This window comes from Mustela putorius, unplaced genomic scaffold (genome assembly GCF_011764305.1).
Source record: "Mustela putorius furo isolate JIRA1106 unplaced genomic scaffold, ASM1176430v1.1 tig00003942_pilon_pilon_pilon, whole genome shotgun sequence".
NCBI lineage: Eukaryota > Metazoa > Chordata > Mammalia > Carnivora > Mustelidae > Mustela > Mustela putorius.
In genome coordinates this window covers 13,703,076-13,724,852 of record NW_025422087.1, presented here as the reverse complement: position 1 = coordinate 13,724,852, position 21,777 = coordinate 13,703,076, and the positions used below count along the sequence as shown (strand labels likewise).

Sequence of the window (21,777 nt, the reverse complement as noted above, 5' to 3'; positions counted from 1 at the left end):
CAGGCATCCTGCTTGCTCAGTGCTGGCGGCCTCTCTGACCAGTGGTACCACACTCTTGCACAAACCCCTGCCCTTTTTGCCTTCTCCTGGCAAGGGGTCAGAAGCAGTGACGGTGTTAGCTAGTTTTTATCAGACATGGTGGTCTGGACTAGGGTGATAGAATAAATAATAAAGGTAGGGTCAGTATATTAAACACATCCACTTGTTAGTGACATTTCTGACAAATTCCCAACCTAGTTTTATCAGAGGAGTTCCAGACCCATTTTCCCCTCCCCCCCCCCCCTTTTTAAGATGTGTATTTGAGGAAGAAAGAGGCATGAGTCGGGCAGGGGGCCAGAGGCAGAGGGAGAAGTGGACGCCCCCTCTGAGTACAGAGCCCAACTGAGGGCTCTGTCCCAGGACCCCGAGATCATGTCCTGAGCTAAAGTCAGATGTCCAACCGACTGAGCCACCCAGGTGCCCCCCAGACCCATTTTTAACTGTTTCTGGGTCCTCACCATCAGAATTCCACAGGCATGGTACCAGTCTTAGTCCATCTTTGACCAAAGTCTAACACTTAGTCACTTTTAGCCACCTCCAGCCAAGTCCCTCTTGTTCTGTTTGCTGTGCACATCCTTGCCCCATACAACAGAAACCTGTAGGTGGTCTTTGGACATTTCTCGTCTCGTTCTGTCGTATGTATTTTACATCCCAAGTACATTCTGGTCTGACCTCTCGGAGTCCACACTATGTTAGTTTGGGACCTCGTTTCTTGTGACCGTAGTGGCTTGTGTTGGCCCTTTTGGGGTGTCCATGTCCTGATCTGTTCATTCTGATTCATCTGCCACATCATCATGCATGTTCTCCTCCTAAAACCAGACACCCTTGTTATGTATTCAGCAGCTTAAAAATCTTCAGCAGCTTGCCCCTTACAGGGAAATTGAGCCCCTTAACCTCAAGCAGAGGTGTCCGTTCTACTGAGAGGCCAGCAGCTCTCACCAGGGTGGTCTTGGTCTCCATCCCTATCATATGGGGCAGGGAAGGGACACATAGCCTTCGGGTTAGGAGACCTGGCCAAAGTAGTGTTGGTGGCCAGCACTCATTCCGAGGAGCAACTTAGTAGTGGTCACTCAGGAGACAGTTGGCGGTTCCTCAGAACACAACACCTAGAGCCTGTGGCTCCGCTCTGGCACATGTGCCCAGAGTCTGTGCAGTCCTAGCAGCATTGTGTATAGTAGCTGAAGCTGGAGACAGGCCAGATGCTCATTGGCTGCTGAATGAATGAACAAAAGAGGGTAGATCCATGAAATGGACTATCGACCAGTGGAAAGGAGGGATGCACGCTCCAGCATGGATGAACTCTGGAACATTCCGCTGAGCGAGAGAAGCCAGTTAAAGAACGCCCCACGTTGTGGGATCACATGTCCAGAACGGGCAAGTCTGTGGAGAAGGGAGTGTGGGAGACAGGAAAGAACTGCTAACAAGTGTGAGGTTTGTGGGGGCGATGAGAAAGATCTCAGCTTGGATAGCAGTGGTGGCCGCATAACTCTGAATATACTCAAGGTCATGGGATTGTGTACTTGGAAGGGTGCATTCTGTGGTGCATAAGTTTTATCTCAGTCAAGTATTTTCAGAAATAAATGAGAGGTTGCTCTTAGTGCTTTTGGTTTCCTCAGAAGCCTCACGGGCATAAAGCCTGTGTCGTCGTTAGAGTTCCATCTGGCACACCATGCCTGGCGTGGAGTAGATGCCCATGAGATGTCACCGCATGAGTGAGGCTTTATGAGCTCATGAGCTGTCGGACCTTTGGGGAGGGAACGTTGGTGAATCTGTGAGCACCTCCTCAGAGTCCATTACACTGTCCAAATAGATGCTTATTGCTGTTCCAGTTCCAATGCCAGAAAACTGGACTTTGGGGACTCTAACCAAGTCATGTCCTTCCCTCCTAGGATACACACCTGCTAAAACTGCTCAAAACCTTAGAAGGACATGCTTACGGCGTCTCCTACATCGCGTGGAGTCCGGACGACAGCTACCTTGTTGCTTGTGGCCCAGATGACTGCTCTGAGCTGTGGCTTTGGAATGTCCAAGTGAGCACGTTCCGTCTGTTCTTGAGCCTTTCCGTTCAGTGGGCCCATCCTTCACGCATTCCTTGTAGCTTGATGCTTGCTAGAACACAGCCAGCCACCCAGCCTCAGCGACCAGAGTGGGTCCCACGTGACAGAGCCCAGGTGTCCACGCTTAGCAACCCAAATGTCATGCTGAGCATAAGAGTATTTAAAAGAAGGACGAAAGAGTATTTTCAGAAATGTTGTGCTTTGTGCTGTGGAATTCCTACTGTTTACTGTGGTACTTTTTCTACAAGCAGGTTTTTACGATGGTCTCATAATTTGATGATTGTATATGAAACTTAACCTTTCAAGTGTGCAAACGTCTGCAGGGAACCAGAGCTCTCGTTTTGGTGGCGGTCATACTGTCATCTCCTTAACTGTTTTATATGTTGATCTAGTTTAGGAAAAATAATGATGTTTCAGTGATTTTTCTGCCCCGAGGTGAGGGCATGGTCCATGCTGTGGTCTGAGGGTACTGTTGTGCACTGATAGGGTAGGACTGTGAGTTGGTTTGTATGTGACTTGGTTTGTACTGAGAGAGTAGAGCTGAAACTACACACAAGCGTGCTGAGGACAGAGCGAATACTGAGATGTCCCTGAGGGTGATCCGCTGTAATTCCTGCTCTGCTGTTACATAGCAGTCTTCTTACTGCTTACTTACTACTTACGTTACAACCCTGGCTTTTCAGTAGGAAGGTCACTGAATATTGAGAAAAGTGGAATACAGTGGTGACCCTTGCCCACCACCTGGGACTCTGCGTTGACCATTCTGTATATTTTGTGTGGACACGCATGCATGCATGTAGACGTGTACACACAGACATCCATGTCCAAAACATTTCGAAGGAAATTATAGATGTGATGTTTGATACCAAATACTGAAGCATGTACCTTCTAAAAAATAACAGCTTTTTCAAGAACGTTAGCTATCATTCTCTAATATCTAATTTTCGTTTCGTAGTTAAAAATCCCCAGTTGTTCCCCAAATGCTTTTAGGCCATTTTTATCAAACCAGTGTGTCATCAGTGTTTGTGATTGGGTTCGGGGGGCAGCAAAGCCCAGAGGAGGAGACTGCTTTCTCTCAGTAGAACAGACTGGGATGAATCTGACCTAAAAGACAAAATGGGTTGTTGTTGTTGTTTTTTCCCATTAAAGCTTTTTGTTTGCCCCTCAAGAGAAGATGTGTGGAGTCCTGATCCTCCAGTAATAGACTCGAAATTGATGGTGTCTCTAGTCCTCCTGTGAGTCAGTTCTGAGTTTCTAGACAGTTAGAGGATGTTCTAAGTCCTCAGCACTTAGTGTATTAACGTATGTGTGAACACAAAATGCAGAAGATTCAGCCTCTGCATGTGTACATGGGATTCTGAACTTAAAACTGTTTCTGTCCAGCAGTCCAGAAAAGATAAATGGACGAGACCTATTAGCAGCATGGGGGAAGATTTTTAAATTGCTGATTTTTTTTTTCCAGTGTAAAGGGAGACCTCTGGCTGGCTTTCTGTTTCCATGCCCTCTTTGCTTTAGTACTTGCCCCTGTTCCCTGATCATACACTTTGTTTTCACTTTTTTTTTTTTTTTTACTTTTGATTACCCATTTCTCACAGGAAAATTATGCCCAGGTATTTTTTATTATGCCAAGGGCAGCTATTATCTCTCAGAGCCTGTTTCTAATCCATGAACAAAATGGAATCAAGACTAGATTAAATGGTATGTGTCTACCTTCTAAGTTCAGTAACTTAGAAAAAATAACAGATGGGCATCTTCGGGTTGTAACCAGTAAATAGTCTTTCTTACTTGGGAATCCTTTAAAACAGCTATGCTAAACTGTACAAAAGCCTCTTTTCTGTACTTTTAGTTGAGATGAAATTAGATATCAGAAAAATAATTTTCATTTCTCTCTTCCCATCTTCCCTACTACCTTTCTAGCATCTCAGATACAAAATTTCACATAATTGAGAACTGCTGCCCCCTTGCCTTAGTTCAAGGACCTAGTTTTTCTGTCCATTCATCATGTTCTTGAGGAACTGCTACTGGCAGTCTGGGACATGGACAAGTAGGGGGATCTCGGAGGGAGTAGAGAGTGTAGCACTGAGCTGCTGACAAGAAAATATGATTTGATTTATAAATGTAATTGAGAATGAGAGTTCTATTAGAGGTTCTGTCATCAGGTCTATTGTTGGAGTCGCCTGTGTGGAGCATTGTTGAGCTCCCGTTTCTTCCTCCTCTGAGCACTGGTTGGCTTTTTTGTAAGTCCAGTTAGAATAGTTTGTTTCTCTTGTTAGGAACACCAAACGAACCTGATATCCCAGTTACTATTTTTTTTTCTTTATACATTCACTTTAGAAGCCTATCTTGAGGGACACCTGGGTGGCTCAGTGGGTTAGGAGGCTGTCTTCAGCTCGGGTCATGATCCCAGGGTCCTGGGATTGAGTCCTACATTGGGCTCCTTGCTCAGCAGGGAGCCTGCTTCTCTCTCTGCCTCTGCCTCTGCCTCTCTGCCTACTTGTGCTCTCTCTCTGACAAAAAAAATAAATAAAATCTTTAAAAAAAAAAAAAAGAAGAAGCAGCAGCAGCCTATCTTGAAGGTCTTAGCCACAGTTTTATTTCTTTGTAGACGGGAGAGCTAAGGACAAAAATGAGCCAGTCTCATGAGGACAGTTTGACAAGCGTGGCTTGGAATCCAGATGGGAAACGCTTCGTAACTGGAGGTCAGCGCGGCCAGTTCTACCAGTGTGTGAGTACCTCTTGCCCTGTCCACGGCCTGCTCCATTTGTTGAAATAAAAAATGCACTTGACTCGCTATCTTTTAGGAAATAGATTGTGTGAAAACCTACTTAGCTATCTTTCTAATAAGCACTGTCCAGTAGAACTTTCTGCAGTTTTTTCTTTTTGTAACCATTTTTAAATGCTTATACAAAGTCTAGACTTCAAGTTTGGTAAACTGTTAAAAAATTATTTTACTAAATATTTTGTCTTCATAAATAAGTTTCTAATGTTACAGGATTGAAAATATTTAGCACTTCTTTTGAGGCTCTAGGTTTTGTATCCAAACTCTGCTGAATTTCATGAATTGACTATCTTAAATATGTGAGGACTAAAAGTGGTGATGGGCACTACCAGAGAACCTTCCAGTCTTTATTTGAAGTAACTTCTGATTACTGTCTGCCCCATTAATCTCGGGCTCATGGGGTGATGAAAGTAGGGACTCAGTGACCAATCTTGTGACAAGGCAGACTGCCATGGCCGTCCGTCTGATGTCTGTGTCTCGCATCACAGCCCGGCCCACTGCCAGTGAGCACTTCCACGTGTGGTCTTAGAATTAAACAAAGATTAAACAAGATCATGAATTCCGTAAATCATTCAGTGTAGCTAAAGATCACATATCATAGAGGCCTCCATGTAGCCACTGCAAACCACTGGTGTCTTAATAAGCCGGCCGTGGGACTCATGGAACATCGTGTCCTGTCCCCAAAGCCTGGTTATGAGCCTTGAGTTCTTTTCTTCCCCCCATTTGTCTCAATACACTTTATTGGTCTATTGTGATTTTCCCAGTAGTTTAAAAAGTTATTTCTGGAGTTTCTATCCATGGGCTAATATACAACTTGGATTTTTTAATTTATTTTTCCTTCAACATAGGTATAATAGACATGTAGCATTATGTTAGCTTCAGGTATAGAACATAATGATTTGATATTCATATGCATTGAAAATTAGTTGTTCCCATACACAGTTGTGATGAGGACTTTTAAGATTTATTCTCTTAGCAACTTTGAGATTCGCAGTCCCGCTGGTCCCCATGCTGTACTTTCCGGCAGCGAAGCCATTTACTCTTGAATCCTTGGCTGCAGGATGACCCTGTGTGTCTCTGCTGACCTCACTGTCCCCTATGGTGTTGACACCATCAGGACCCAGGACTCGGCAGCTCCCCCATCTGTGGAACAGAAATGGGATGCCCCTTAGAGCTTTGATCTGTAGAACACATTGCAAATTTGGTAATGTTTTTAAAATGTCCTAACAGCTTCTGAGTTCTGTAAAGCTGTAATTAATGTTTATAGAAATCTTTTCCATATCCCAACTTCTGAATACTAGAGGACAGATCCAAGTATAGTGCATTTTAAAGGAACATTTGAATTCTTTCCCAGTAGAAGTGAGACCTTCACTTGGAACTTGGGATTCTTCTTTCCCTGTATGTATTGTATTTATTTGTGCCTGGCAGGTTATTGAAGGGAAGATGGATTTCCCAGAGATTCTGTCCCCCTTCCCCTGAGGTATTGTTGTGATGAAATTGAACCTATAGTCACATTTTCATGATGAAAACCACTTTATGGAACAATTAAGTGGAACAGGAAAAAACAGACTTAGTACTAAAAGATGCTGCTGAGATTCGTTTGGTTCTTTGCTTTCCGAGAACTGTTTCATAATGGGGTTAATAGTGAATTTCTCCTCAGGATTTAGACGGGAACCTCCTTGATTCCTGGGAAGGGGTGAGAGTGCAATGCCTTTGGTGCTTGAGCGACGGCAAGACTGTTCTGGCATCAGACACACACCAGCGGATCCGGGGGTACAACTTTGAGGACCTTACAGATAGGAACATGTAACTGTTTTTTTATCCGTTAAATAACTATTTGATTTGTATTAAAATGTGTGGTGGAACTCGCTGTTTGAGAAGAGTTTTTATGTTGTAGTTTGAACTTGACCCTAAAATGGATTGGTGCTTTGTAACCATTAACTCAGAATTTTTTTCTTGATTGAAATACAGTTTGTCATACTGATTATAGACAAAATTGCAGTGTTTAAGCTAGAACATTTTATATTTTGGTCATTTGAATGTTCTTGATTCTTAGTATGTTGCTTTTGACAGATTGTTTTCTGGTTACAGAGTACAAGAAGATCATCCCATTATGTCTTTTACTATTTCCAAGAATGGCCGATTAGCTTTGTTAAATGTAGCAACTCAGGTAAGTTTATTATAATTATAAAGATTTAGCTTAGTTCAAAATACATGATTTTTGATACATGATTATATAAATAAATATTTTTACAGATTCTTAAACTTGACCTATGGGTTTGATTCTTAAGTTTGCAAAGTCAATCTTAAATGTGTCAGAACGTTATCATTTTGTGTAATGGAATTGAAAATGTTCCATCAGGCAAAGGGATATTCACAGTGTAAAACTTTTTTGAGTTGAGGAAGAGTAAGTGTATCTATTTTCTTTTGCCTACAGGGAGTTCATTTATGGGACTTGCAAGACAGAGTTTTAGTAAGAAAGTATCAAGGTGTCACGCAAGGGTTTTATACGATCCATTCATGTTTCGGAGGCCATAACGAAGACTTCATCGCTAGTGGCAGTGAAGGTGAGTTGTGTGCACGCCACTATCAATTCGTGTATCTGGACGGCATGGGGTCTCTGTCCTCGACTCAGTGCATGAGGGTAGCCATGTCTCGAGCAAATGCAGATTAAAAATTTGAGTTTTATTTCTCAAGTACACTGTTCATTTCCCCGTTTTGGAATGCCTGAGTCCTCTGTATCAAACCAAGATTTAGTTAAATCAGTACTCCTTTGTGGTGGTGTGCAGAAGCTTGTAGGATCTATGAAGTCAATTATGATGTGTTACCTGATTGTAGACAAATTCGACTTTAGTTAGGATCTGCAGTGTTTCTTTAATGGCCGAAGAGAGTAATTTAGTTTCATGATTCTTCGTAGTCTCAGAAAAGCTGAAATTCTAGAATTGTCTCTGCTACTTTCTAAATACATGTACTCTCCTGCCTGCTAACATCAGTATTCCAGGCAGGCCTGTTCCCAAAGTCATCAGTCTAATTTAAAATAGAAATTGCTTAAAATCGAGGGACCCCTGGGTGGCTCAGGTGGATTAGCATCTGCAGTGGGCTCAGGTCATGATCCCGGGATCCTGGGATCAAATCCCAGGTTAGGCTCCCTGCTCAGTGGGGAGCCTCCTTCTCCCTCTGCCTCTGTCTGATGCTCTGCCTACTTTGCTCTCTCTTTCTTTCTGTCAAATAAATAAAAAAATCTTAAAAAAGAAAAAAGGAATTGTTTCAAATAGGCAACACAGATAGCTGAGTATTAAAAGCTATTAAAAGTGAGGGGCTTGGGTGGCTCAGTGGGTTAAGCCTCTGTCTTCGGCTCAGGTCGTGATCTCAGAGTGCGGGGATCGAGCCCCACACCAGGCTCCCTGCTCAACGGGGAGCCTGCTTCCCTTCCTCTCTCTTTGACTACTTGTGATCTCTGTCTGTCAAATAAATAAATAAAATCTTTTAAAAAATAAATAAATAAAAGCTATTAAAAGTATTAAAAGCTGAGTATTAAAAGTATTAAAAGAGTATGCTTTCAAGGCACTAGAAGCATAAATAATGGCAAAATCTCATTTATTTATTTTTTTTTTTAAAGATTTTATTTGTTTATTTGACAGAGATCACAAGTAGACAGAGAGGCAGGCAGAGAGAGAGAGAGAGAGAGAAGCAGGCTCCCTGCTGAGCAGAGAGCCCGATGCGGGACTCGATCCCAGGATCCCGAGATCATGACCTGAGCCGAAGGCAGCGGCTTAATCCACTGAGCCACCCAGGCGCCCGCAAAATCTCATTTAGCACATTTTTCTTGAGTGCACTCTGTGCTGCTCTGAGCACTACAGTAGCACATTAATTCAGTCACTTTTAAAAATACCGAGTTTAGGGGTGCCTGGGTGGCTCAGTCATTAAGCGTCTGCCTTCGGCTCAGGCCATGATCCTGGTGTCCTGGGATGGAGCTCCGAACTGGGCTTCCTGCTCAGCAGGGAGTCTGCTTCTCCCTCTCCTAGTCCCCCTGCTTGTGTTTCCTCTCTCGCTGTCTCTCGCTCTCTGTCAAATAAATAAATAAACTTTAAAAATTAAAAAAATGCTGAATCTAGTCTTACAACATAGACCAGGAAACTGGATTCTTTGTCAGTGTTCCATTTATCATCCAAAGTATTGACCACACCTATCTTGACAAAAAATTGATCTCGATGGATAAGCGTTAACACATGAGTTTTCCCTTTATGTATAAGGTATATTTGGGAATTAGGACAAAGACTTTTAGGGAGTCCTGTGAAGCATAGGAATTTATCTGTTATTTCTTTCTCTTAAAAAAAATCTGTAAGGGTACCAGGGTGGCTCTGCCATTTGAGCATCTGACTCTTGATTTCAGCTCTGGTCATGATCTCATGGTCATGGGATTGAGCCCTGCGTCAGGCTCCATGCTCAGTGGGGAGTCTGCTTGGGTTTCTCTCTCTCTCTCCCTCTCCCTCTGCATCTCCCCTCCACTCACACTCTCTCTAAAAGAAAAAAAATCAGGTAAGATTGAGGAGAGAGGAGAGTTGGTTTGTAGGTGACACTTTGGAAAAGTTCACATCTTTTCAGTTATTTTCTTGCAGATTCTGCTCTGGCTCCTCTTTTGGCACGGTCCAAGCACCCGAAGCCTTCTACCTGCTCGTTAGGCGCCCTCCCCACCCCCACCAGGTCTTTTTCCTGAGCTCCATTCAGCTCTGTTTCTGGGGGGCTTCCCCTCTTGGTTATGCCCCACAGCCTTTCTAAACATTACATCAGCCCGAGAAGTGCTTCAGAATACATGTGGCTACCATTATCCCTAGTGATGTCAGTGCTTTTGTTTTAAAGCCCAAACTGACTTTGAACTAATGATGAATCATCATTAATCAGACCACATTATGTTCTGTTTAGGGCTAAAAATGAACTGTGAGGTGAAGAGATGAGCGTTCTGACAACTCAGGTGCCTTAGAATGGTCCTGAGGAACATTTTCAACACCAGCTGGACATGGTGAATGCATCATGTCCCAAGATGGTCACGTTAATCCATTTGTCATTTATTTGCAACAAATGTGTTCTAAGAACCTTCCAAATCACCAAGTACATGAATGTCAGTGTAAAATAGAGCAATTAGAAAATGTTTTCCCAAGAAGGTTATGCTATTATGCAAGCTTTTCCAGTGGGCAGGCAATGTGTAGAAAACCCTGCTTTATTTTTTTACTGTAGCACAAGCCGTGGGTTCCATGGACTACAGCAGTCAGCCAAGCTCAGTCAGCAAGCCTGTCACTCTGACCCTGACCCCTTCAGTCCTTGGGCTTGCTGCCTTTCTAGCAGACACCATCCTTGGGTGTGTGCACACAAGGCATTTCCCCCTGGCGGTGAGCAGCTCCCCACTCACTCACACTTTTCAATGTGATTTTCTTTGAGAACTTCCTCGGTTCAAGGGGAAGCGTAACTAATCTACTGTTTTTTCTCTCTGGGGTTTTGTTGTTGTTGTTTATTTTTTTAAGATTTTATTTATTTGACAGAGAGAGACAGAGAGAGGGAACACAAGCAGAGGGAGTGGGAGAGGGAGAAACAGGTTTCCCGCCGAGCAGGGAGCCCAAACCAGGGCTCAATCCCAGAACCCCGGGATCATAACCTGAGCTGAGGGCAGACGCTTCACAGACTGAGCCACCCAGGCATCCCCTTTTTCACTTTTTTTGCTTACTTGATTTTATGCAAGGGAAAATGATTGAACAACATATACCTTCTAGGAAAGTATAATTCAGTTCTCCAGTGAGTGTCTTGGCTCCTGCTTCCCACACACACATAGAATGCTCAGAGGGAGTCCCAGCCTTTCATCTTCAAGTTAGACGCTGTGAAACCAGGACATACTCTGTTACCACAAATGAGCTACCCCGCAGCACGCTGAAGTTTGCCCAGTGGGAAGCTTGTCCCCGGGGGCTCCCACATCTCCACTCCTGTGCCTCCCGTGGGATCTGCCCTCTGTGTGCCCCCGTCACCTGCGATGACACCTGGGGTATACTCTGTGCCAGGCTCTTTTCAGAGCTCTTCATACACAAACATGTTGGACCCTCACTACATAGTCGGGTGAGTCCGGTCCTCCTGAACAGGTGAAGACTCACCAGTTACGGGCCACTCAGCCTGGATAGGCGGCCGCAGCAGTTCGGGCCCCCTCCCCAGAAAGGGCAGGAGTGTGGCACCCACCTCACGGCAGCAGAGCCAAACACGAGCACCCGGCCGCAGAGATTGCCCTGCAGAGGGTTGGCTGTGCCCACATTCCTGCTGCCGTTGGCTTGGCGCAGTGCAGCTCAGGCGCCACCCATCACCGGAGCGTTTATTGGCTCTGTCCTATGTCTGTTTCCACTGGGAGATCTTTACTGTGATCCACCTCTCAGGTACTAAGGAACATGGCAGAGTTTATGATGACTTAAGAGAATCAGTCACCTTTAGCAGGAGAAAAGTTTGTTGGGTCAAAAAGGTGATCATAAGGTGATTTATTCAACTATTCACGTCATATTAAGTTCTAATAATTGAGTCCTATGTTGTGTGTGTCATGATGATAAATTTCAGATCAGTTGGTTTTGCTGAAGTCAATTCCCTGACTTTTCTCTGAATTCCTGTTTGTTCAGATCACAAGGTTTACATCTGGCACAAACGTAGCGAACTGCCAATCGCGGAGCTGACAGGGCACACACGCACAGTGAACTGTGTGAGCTGGAACCCACAGATCCCATCCATGATGGCCAGCGCCTCAGACGATGGCACTGTTAGAATATGGGGACCAGCACCTTTTATAGACCACCAGAATATCGAAGGTAACACCACCGCACACCATCCCTGTGTTTCCTCCTGGTGACACCTGGCCCAGCAGTACTTGGAAGTGTGGGATAGAGTTCATTTCCTCCCTCTTTTAGAGACTGTGTACTTTCTCTCCTCAGAAGGAGTTTCAGTAACCTGAGATACAGGTGTGTGTGTGTGGTTGTGTGTCTGTGGTACACGCATGTGTGCACATGTGTGACACTGGGGACCACGAAGGGGAGCACGCTACCGCATTTATAGCTGTGTAGCTGTTTAGTTTTTTCAGTTCGACAAATCTTGAAAGTCTTGCTTCGTGATGCAGGAAGCATTTTCTACTTTCACACCCATAAGAACTAGCTAATATTCCAAAATTTGAACAACTTCAGAACGATTTGCTCTTACGAATAAGTCCCTGTAACACCGTGTGGTTCCCTGTGCACCGGGCATGACCAGGAGAGAGAAGGACACCGCTATCTGCCCTGCGCCTCAGGGCCAGGCAGCGTGTCCAGCCAGCTGGCACACCGTCATCACAGCCCTGTGACAGCAGGGTCCTCCCCTGTTTCCGTGGGGGAGAAGACAGAGGCACAGACCGGGTGGAAGGGTTTTCCCTTGAGGACATGGCTCAGTTGAGCTAGACAGCAACGCTGGAGAGAAGACTCCATGAGAGCTCATACGGGAAGGATGTGCTGCTCTTCTTTCAAACAGAGCAAACGAAATGTTTGGTTTCCTTAGAAGGAAGCGAGTCACCCAGAAAACAGATGAAGAGGCTTTTGTTCCCCACGTGTCCCACCTAGATGTCAGCGAGAAGGAGCACCCACGGTTTGGTGAGCGTGCCAGGCCAGAAGAGGATGTGGGTGAGACTGAGACCCGCTGCATACGTGTGCAGAGTGTGTCTGCGCGTCCCCATGGAACCAGCCCATGTGCCTCTGGGACCGTCGCTGGAACCAAGACCCTCTGGACGACTGGTGGTTTACAGATCCATAACCATGATTCTAGTTGCTTCCCTCGTTTTATCAGTCATTTGGAAGTTTGTTCTTCAAGGAGCCGTGTTCGATTTGGAGACACAGAGAAACATTAGGTAGATAAAGAATTTCCTGGTAAGCAGGTACACCTCAGACCCAGCTCAGAGACGATGCCTGTGCTGCCCCGCCATTGGGTGGAGCAAGTGGCTGTGGACACCGAGGCAGCAGGGGAGCCAGAGCTGGGCCTCATGGGGTCCGCTCCACCGCCACGGCCCTGCCTTGTGTTCTGGCAGCACAGGTGCAGCCCCAGGAATACATTCACAGATACCTGAAACAGGAGAACAGTTTCTGTAAAACTTAGGTATTTGGCTATATGCCTTTTATGTAGGTATCTTCTGGGTTCTTTCCCCTATTTGAATTTTTTTTTTTTTAACTAATTAAAGTAATACCTGTTTGGAATAGAAATTTTGGAAAACATAGATGAGGCTGAAGAAAATGACATTCAAAAATCATGACACCCTAGCATACTATAAGTCATTTAAGCAAAAATATTTGACTCTCATTTCAAAAACGAACTTGCTGACCTTTCATTCTAACAGTAGAGTTCCATACGGTGTTGTTTTAAGGAGAGTGTCAAGTAGGTTAGGACTAAGCAGGCCAACGCTGCAATGCGGATCTTCAGATCAATACGCCAAGTGAAAGACACTGGACACAGAAGACCACTTAGTGCAGCCCCATTTCTGTGAAATGAGTGGGCAGGTCCGTGGAGACTGAAAGTAGCCCAGTGGGGTGCTGAGGGCTGGGTGCTGGCATTTGTGTGTGACTGCCGACAAGTGATGGCCAGCCCGGGACTGTGCCTGGTACAGCCGCTAAACTGTATCCAGGAGGCTTGTTGACCCATTCCCAAAAACAGACAGTTGGAAGATAGCACAGAATTCGGGCTGAGTGGGTGAAGCACACGGTCCCAGATGCCCTCCTACCTTGGACTGCCAGGTCGTCCCCCCCTCTCTTATTTTGTCATCTATTCATAAAGATTTCCTGTTCCACAGAACTACTTGAAAGTTCATTTTTAAAGTATGAGATTCTAATTTGATTATTCACTTGGGTTCTCCAGTAATCAAAGTAATGAATTTAGACTATAATATACAGGCTAAGACACGACACAGACACATTGTTCTAAAGATGATGATGGAAATAACCAAGAACTTGGCTGTGGTGTGATTGTTCTTAGTGGTAGTACGTTTTGTAATATCATGATGCTGATATGAAAACTTTCTAACTGATGACTTTTTTCTTCCCCTCCCCTCTTCTCCCCTCCCCCCCCGAAACACATTTCATCCCGTCTTCATTCAGAGGAATGCAGTAGCATGGATAGTTGATGGCGAATGTGGAGCAGACGACTTCTGTTTAACTTAAAATTAGTCGTATTTTAATGGCTTGGGATTTGGTGCAAACAAACATGATTGATAGCTGGACAGACATGCTCGTCATGAAAAAAGAACCATTTCTGAAGCCCAATTGGGGCCAAACATTTACACCTTGCTTCATAGTAACCAGTTGAGATGAAGCACGTCGTTAGAACGTTGTTGGACACCATGTTGAATTATCCCCCCATCGGTTGTGAAGAACTGTGCTACATTCAGGCTTACCCATTGAACTCAGTATATATATTTTTTTCCCTCCTGCCTTTTGTCTGGTGGGATACCATTCTTGTTGCTCTTCTGTGTAATGAAGTTTAAATGCTTGTTTGGAAAACTTTATTTAACAGTTTAGAAGGCTTGATAGAAGGAGTGCATTAGTCTGAAGAGTATACATTGGATAGGAAAGAATTTCCTTCTTTTGTTTCTCCAAAATCTTTCCGCCTTATTTAGCTTGAGATCTTTGCAGCTTGGTTCATGGATTCTAGCCTTGCCCGTTGCGCAGTATATACTGATCCAGATGATAAACCAGTGAACTATGTCAAAAGCACTCTCAATATTACATTTGACAAAAAGTTTTGTACTTTTCACATAGCTTGTTGCCCCGTAAAAGGGTTAACAGCACAATTTTTTAAAAATAAATTAAGAAGTATTTATAGGATTAAAGTGACTTCATTTGTATACATTTGGAATCTAAACCAGCTTCAAAAAGTTTCCTCTCTGACTTAGATATGCAGTATAACTGATGCTCTTCTGGAATCCCATGTGAGACTTGCCCAGGAAATCCAGAGTCCTGCCGTGAAGGTGTCCCCCCTTTTGTTTTATTCCTGATGGAACATCAGTACCTGATGTTGAAGAAATTCAAGATTCAAAAAGAGAATTTTAAATCTCTACCAACAGGAGAAATCAGGAGTCAGCTTAGGTTCGCAGCAAAGCCCGCTCCAAGCTGTTCCTGGCTTGAGAACGTGTTCTGGTGCGATCCCACGGGAGAGCGGAGATGAGGCGTAACCATTGGGGAAGTTCATAGTCTCCTTGAGTTTGTCAGAAGGATTCAGCAGGTTCCAGATGGACCCAAACTGGGTTTAAAACCTCACAGTCCTTGATCTTAATGGCCCTTGACGTTCTGACCTGTAGAGATACATAAATTGACAGATTGCTCCTTCTCCGTTTTCCTGATATTGCCATACCGAGCCTCATTCAAACTGGTGCTGTGGGTAGTCCTTGCCTCCCTTCCCCCTTCAGTTTAAAGAACGGTCTCCTTCGAGGAAAAGCACTTTGAATCTTGAGGATTTCACATTTAGAATAAGCCAAAAGCCTGATGTTCACATTGTGCTTTTAAACCCCATTAACAGCAGAATGCAGCTGACTTGGTCTCCTTCCAGACTCCCTCCCCTTCTCTGCAGAGGCTCGGGGAAGGGGGGGACCACAGCTTTTAACGCTGGGAGGAGGAGTGGGAGTACCCCCGAGATCAGATTCTGGTGAAGAAAAGGGCTTATACTAAGTCCCTTTTGGGGTCCAGCCACGCCTGCAGTCTGTCCAGCACGAGGAAAGGCTTGGGTGTCAGGAACCCTCCTATGGGCACGGGGCAGGGCCAGCCCCAGGGACAGGCAGGCAAGTCAAGGAGGGGAGAAGAAAGACAAACACAATTGGCCTTAAATAGCACGGATTCTCCCAAAAGCTCATAGTAAGAGAAAGTGACAGACCGTGGTCGGCAGATTATTTTATCAAATTGGTATGTAAAAGATTTCTTTAAGCTCCATTTTGCAGAGACCACCACTTAGAGAATCAAGAATTCCTGTTTTGATACTTCTGAGTTACAAATAACTATATGTTACAGTTTATCTGGTACTTCACTTTTCTTAACTCAAATTACTTTTTACTTTGAGCTTGAATAAAAGTCTTCATTGGTAACTGTATATAAGTAAGTGGCAACTTCTCTTTACCTCAGTGCAGTTAAACCCACTCGTGCTCTCGGTGAGTCCCCAAACCCCGAAGCCATCCCTGCAGCCCAGTCGCTATAGCAAGGTGGGCACCAGCGGTGGGCAGAGCCAGTGCAGCATGCCTGGGGCCCCACGGACGCTCCCCGAGACTGCTGCCTACTCAGGGCCAGCCTGGCCTCCATTCTGGCCTGGGCTTCCCCCAGCCAGCCCCACGTCAGAGTTTTTCTGTTAAAAAAACACTGTAAAAAACAAAACCACAAAACGGTGGCATAGAGGTGAGGCACACTGCAGAGAGTGTAATTCCTTGCCGTGGGGTGACGAGGGTGCAGGGACCCTCAGAGTGGCCAGGGAAGAGCACGTCCCGGGCTGGCCGAGGCAGTGGGCCCCCCAGGGCTGTGTGGGGACCATGCTAAGTGAGGTCACGGGGCAGAGACCTAGGATTGCCTGACAGTGCTGTAGTCTGGAGAGCGAGGACGCAGGCCGGCCAGCACAGGAGGCTAACAAATGTATAAACTGAAAAGTACCAATACTTTTTGCACATAGATCAAAACAGTGGAGAATTTAGGCTCCAAAAATCAGGTTAGTAGGCTCATTTCCATGTGCTTAAAAATGTTTTTGTTGTCGTTCATTGATTGAGGGCTGGAGCAAGTATGAAATTAAATGTCTTTTTCCTCCAAACAATCAGTTATGACTAGTACAGCGTCGGACTTGAGCAGGACTGGGGCAGGGAGGTGATGAAGAGCCAGGGGTGAGGGTCCAGTGTGGGCAGGGGACCGACATAGCTTCCCTAATGGGCTCCGTTTCTGCTACTGTGCTAGGCCAGGCCAACGTGTCCTATAAAACCAGGTAAGTCGTCTCAGAAGAGGAAACTGGCAGGCGTCCCAACAGAGGGGCCCATTTTAGTGGGTGGGAGAACAGATGGGTTCCCGAGCTCTAAATCCAGACAAGGTGAGGAAAGGAACCGGCTAGTTGAAAGGAAGGGAAAAAGGTCCCAGTTATGGTCTGTGTTTTCATCCGTACCCACCCCCAGAGAGAGCGGTTTCTGTTTGGGGGCGTGTTCTCCCTCCAGAACGGCGTTCTGCGACATTAATAGAAAACCCTTCTTTCCCACCCCTCCCCATCTTGAAATCTTTTTTTTAGGCTCTTGTTTCCTGCACACGAACTGGCCCTATCACCTCTGCTCAGTGCTAAACAGACCGCACATCTCTCGAAAGGGCGCTCTGTGTGTCCGTTTCTTTGACAGCAGAAGAGTGGCTGCTTTTGAATGGGGAGGAAAGAAGACCTTTTTCTTAATCTCCTTTGTGTCCCAGCTCTGCAATGTACCAACGTCCCGGTTTAAGTTTCCACTAGCCTCTCATTTAGGCTTCAGCAGCTCTCTCTCGGCCTTACTCTCCAAATTACCACTTGCATTTTCAAAACTATATCTGATTTCCTACAAACGGCTAACTTTAAAAGAAGAGGTGAATCTGCATTATTTACACTTAGACACTTTCTAAAAACAGGGTGAATTGAAATTTTCAGTGTTGTTAAGCTATTGTTACAGTAGCTGCCCTATATAGTTGCAGAAACAAAAACTATAAAAACCCATCCCCTGTCTATTTAATCCAGATAGGCTGGATTTAATGAAACTAATAGTATAAAAATGTGTGTGTGTGTGTGTGTGTCGTGTGTCCGTGTGGGAGAGAGAGCATACTTAAGTCATCAAAAGTCCTATAAACCACTTTCTGGGTTCTTGTCAATTTTACTAGTCTCATGCACGTGTGAAGTACCCTCTCTCGAGTTTAGGGTCTGCTTAATACTGCTCTATTTTTATAAGATTGAGATGTGTCCCCATCTTTGAGTCAAGCATTTTCATTATCAGGGTCAATGTGCTAAAACCGAATTGTAACATTTTTAGGCACAGATGGAAAAAACCTGTCATTGGCTCCTTGAAAACGTGTGTGTGTGTGTGTGTGTGTGTGTGTGTGTGTGTGGCGAGGGGACAGACCCACAGACGCATGTTTGTACTTACAAACCAAGCTGGAGAGATCAAGAAAAGAATTTACGTGCTGATCTCAAGATGCCAAAACTGTCCAGATTTCCATGGCATTGTGGTGGAACTAGCTGACACTTAGAGCTTTGGTCTGTAATAACTATTTGCTATGGATGGATTCAGTGTTTCAGAGAATTATGTTCTTAAATTTGGGGGGTTCTGGTATTTTTGTTTCTTGGTTGTTTTTTTTTTTTTTAACTGCCTTTCAGATTACATTTAGTAGTTTAAATTTCTTCGCTTTATTATTTCATTAAAGCATAAAAACTTCAGGTCTCTGATATTTATTTTCACTTGTTCTACTAATTATTTACAAAACACCCTGTTAACTTTTATTTTATAAATGTGTAGTACATTAAACGTCTTTAAAATTTTATTCAATTGAAACTCCATTAACTTTGATTTGCTTTACTGGGATTTTTTTTTTTTTAAATACACCTTTTCCATGTCCATGCGTCGCACTTACCCAATTGTTTGTATTTCCTTCAGTCCAATAAACAGAATGAGTAAGACCTTGCGCTGAGCATCCTTGTGTCCTTCCAACCTCAAATGGCTGATTGGCTGAATCTGACACCCACATACCTACCACTTCATCTCTTCACCTGTTGCAGTGTCTTTTTCGAAGAGCAGTTGTGTCAAGGGCGCCTGACTGGCTCAGTCGGTGGAATGTGTGACTCAGTCCTTGGGGTCGTGGGTTCGACCCCCATGTTGGGTGTAGAGATTACTAAAAATTTTTGAAAAAAATAAAGGGCAATTGTGCAATCATGGATTACTTGAGGAAAATTCAGAGAACACTTGGATTTTATATTTTGAAGAATTATTTATTCAGAGGGAGAGCAAGCACAGGGGGTTGGGGCAGAGGGAGAGGGAATCCCAAGCACACTCCCCACTGAGCATAGAGCCTGATGTGGGGCTCGATCTCACAACTCTGAGATCACAGTCTGAGCGAAATCAAGAGTCGGGTGCCCAACTGAGCCACCCAGGTGCCCCAGGATCCTGACTATAAAGGAATTACGTGCCTGCCCCATTTTGCTCAAAAATATTACTGTATCTGGGCGCCTGGGTGGCTCAGTGGGTTAAGCCGCTGCCTTCGGCTCAGGTCATGATCTCAGGGTCCTGGGATCAAGTCCCACATCGGGCTCTCTGCTCAGCAGGGAGCCTGCTTCCTCCTCTCTCTCTGCCTTCCTCTCTGCCTGCTTGTGATCTCTCTGTCGAATAAATAAATAAAATCTTTTAAAAAAAATATTACTGTATCTAACACCACGTGTTAGGAATTACATATGTTGATTAATAGAGAAAATATACTTTCAGTTTGAAATTAAAATCTCTTTCCTAATAATTATATAACCATTTTTAAGATTTTATTTGGGAGCGTGTGCAGGAGCAGGGGAGAGGGACAGAGAGGGAGAAGCAGACCCCGCCAAGCAGGGAGCCAGACCTTGGGCTCGATTCCAGGACTCCGGGATCATGACCTGAGTGGAAGGCAGACACTAAACCGCCTGAACCCCCAGATGCCCTGTTGCATAGTTATTTGGAGATCTCCGTGGAAAGAGCCACCCAGGTGACTCGGCTGCCTAAGTGTCCAACTCCTGATTTCAGAGTTGTGAGTTCAAGCCCTACTTTGGGCTCTGCACTGGGCATGGAGCCTATTTAATTAATACGAAAAGATCTTGGAGAAAGCATTGCGTATATACAAACTCACAGCACATTTGTGTTTATGAGAAAAGGGAAAGAAAAGCAGTCATCCCGTTGGGGAGAGTTCTTGCAGAAGTGAGCTTGAGGAGGCTTCCCGCGAGCAGCAGAGTCCTGCCCGGAAGGACGTCCCCGTGAAGAGCCCATGCCGGGCCGGCAGTTGGGAGTCTGCAGCGTCCGGAGGAACAGGTGGGAGAAGTCTTTCCACTTGTTTTCTTTAAAAACAGCTCTACTCTGCGGACTTGGACGTGCAAGACTATTCATCTACACTAAGCTCTCCTGCCAGACCCCAGGACCTGGGATGCAGAATTTTCCAGCCTTAACAAATCCCAGAGTTGGGGCCTATGTTTGGGACAGGGGGGCGAATCTCAAGCAGACGCCATACTCAGCATGGAGCCTGACATGAGGCTCTCACAGCCTTGAGATCACGACACGAGCCGCCATCCAGAGTCAGATGCTTAACCACTGAACCACCCAGGTGCCCCCGTAGCTGTATTTTAAAACACAAGTCCGCTCCTCCAACTTAAAAGTGGATGATTTTTGGTTACATCATTTAATGATGTCTTGTTTTTCCAAAAACTTAAAACTTAAGGAAGGCTTTTTTTTTTTTTTTTTTTAATTTGGGAGACAGAGTATGAACGGGCGGGGGCAGAGGGAGCAGGAGAAGCAGTCTTCTTGCAGAGCAGAGGCTAGACCTGGGACTCGATCCCAGGACCATGACCCGAGCCGAAGGCAGATGCGTCACAGCCTGAGCCTCCTAGGCGCCCCTTCCTGGTGGGTTCTGAGCCACAGGACTGTGCTCTACTCCTCAGCCAGGAGCCCAGGAGTTAAAAGCAGGCAAGCATCAGGAGGGACTAGGCACAGCACACGTGTCTGGCCGTGGAGGAGTATGATGTACACCATGGTTTGCCTTGGCATCCTGGGTGCTCACCTCGGGCCAGTTGCTGCTTAGCTGCGTGGGGCAGACACTCCGACTCCCAACTTTACAGAGGGCAGTGGACTGAAATAAAGCAACTGGTCTGGGGGTGCCTGAGCGTCACTGACCACGATGGTGAACTTCCCTTGGTCACAGCCAGTCACCTCAGGCTAAAAACTGATCAACTTGTCCAAGATGGAGAAGGGCCCACTTTACCAATCCTACTTAACTGCATAGATCAGAGAAGAAAAGGACACTTGAAATTGTATCGAGAACTTTGCCCACATGATGCAAACAATAAAACAGACTCACAGAGCTCTATAGAGGAAAGCCCCCACAATAAATTGGATTATCTTCGAATTGTTTTGTGAATATTAAGAGTAGTGGTTAAAATCGTGGTTTTGGAGTCCTTGAGCGCGACTCAATCCTCTCATTTGACACAAAGCTCCGGGCATGTTCCTCCACTTGCCAGAGCCAGGTGTCCGCGTCCACAGCGGCAGCTGATGGCACTGGATGCTGGGGTCTGTGGCCTCAGAGGACACGCGGTAAATCAGCAAATGAGTTTTGAAGACCAACTGAATCCAGAATATGGGGGCTTCTACCACTTGACGGCTAGGTCACACCACCTGGTTTCTGCATACTGCGAGGCAACCAGAGGTAGCCCGGCACATGCAGGGACGTTAGCCAGATGAAACAGACTCGTCCAGGTCCCAGGCACAACCAACCAACCACTGAGCCAAGGGGGATATGTGAGCACCACCTCAGTCCTACGAATCAGCAGTCTAGGTGCAGTGTTGCTGTTGGTACCATGGTCATGTGTTTCAAGGACCCTTGTCTTACAGAGATGCGTACAAAAATATGACAATATTGCAGGTGTGATGACGTCAACCTTGGGGTAGGTCATAGATAAACCAAGGGCGTAACTGGTAAGAGCAAAAGGACCAAGCACCATTAATGAGTCCTATTACTGTCTCAGTGGAGCCTCATGTGGCCCAGCCCTGCCCCACAAGCCTCCTTGAGAAGGAGAGGACACACCCCTTCTCGGAGAGCTGCTGGGTGCAGCTTTGCTGGGTGCAGCTTCACACAGGCCGTGCCTGCCCTCTCTGAAACAGGCTCCTCCCATCAGCGGTAA

General features: G+C 45.4%; 1 protein-coding gene across 4 annotated transcripts in view; it reads left to right on the top strand.

Annotated features, from left to right (window-relative positions):
• Nucleotides 1–18,549, top strand: part of WDR26 (WD repeat domain 26) — a 43,583-nt gene extending 25,034 nt beyond the window's left edge. For 2 of the 4 annotated variants that reach the window (XM_004761889.2, XM_013061152.2), the window contains exons 8-14: nt 1,929–2,069; nt 4,702–4,821; nt 6,536–6,681; nt 6,967–7,045; nt 7,313–7,442; nt 11,520–11,705; nt 14,004–18,549. In XM_004761889.2, the coding sequence (XP_004761946.2) occupies nt 1,929–2,069; nt 4,702–4,821; nt 6,536–6,681; nt 6,967–7,045; nt 7,313–7,442; nt 11,520–11,705; nt 14,004–14,029 (828 nt within the window). In that variant the 3' untranslated portion in view covers nt 14,030–18,549. Of the gene's footprint in view, nt 1–1,928; nt 2,070–4,701; nt 4,822–6,535; nt 6,682–6,966; nt 7,046–7,312; nt 7,443–11,519; nt 11,706–12,482; nt 13,853–14,003 lie in introns of those variants that run through there. The other 2 variants (XM_013061150.2, XM_013061151.2) reach the window with 1 other exon arrangement.
• Nucleotides 18,550–21,777: the final 3,228 nt, after the last annotated feature.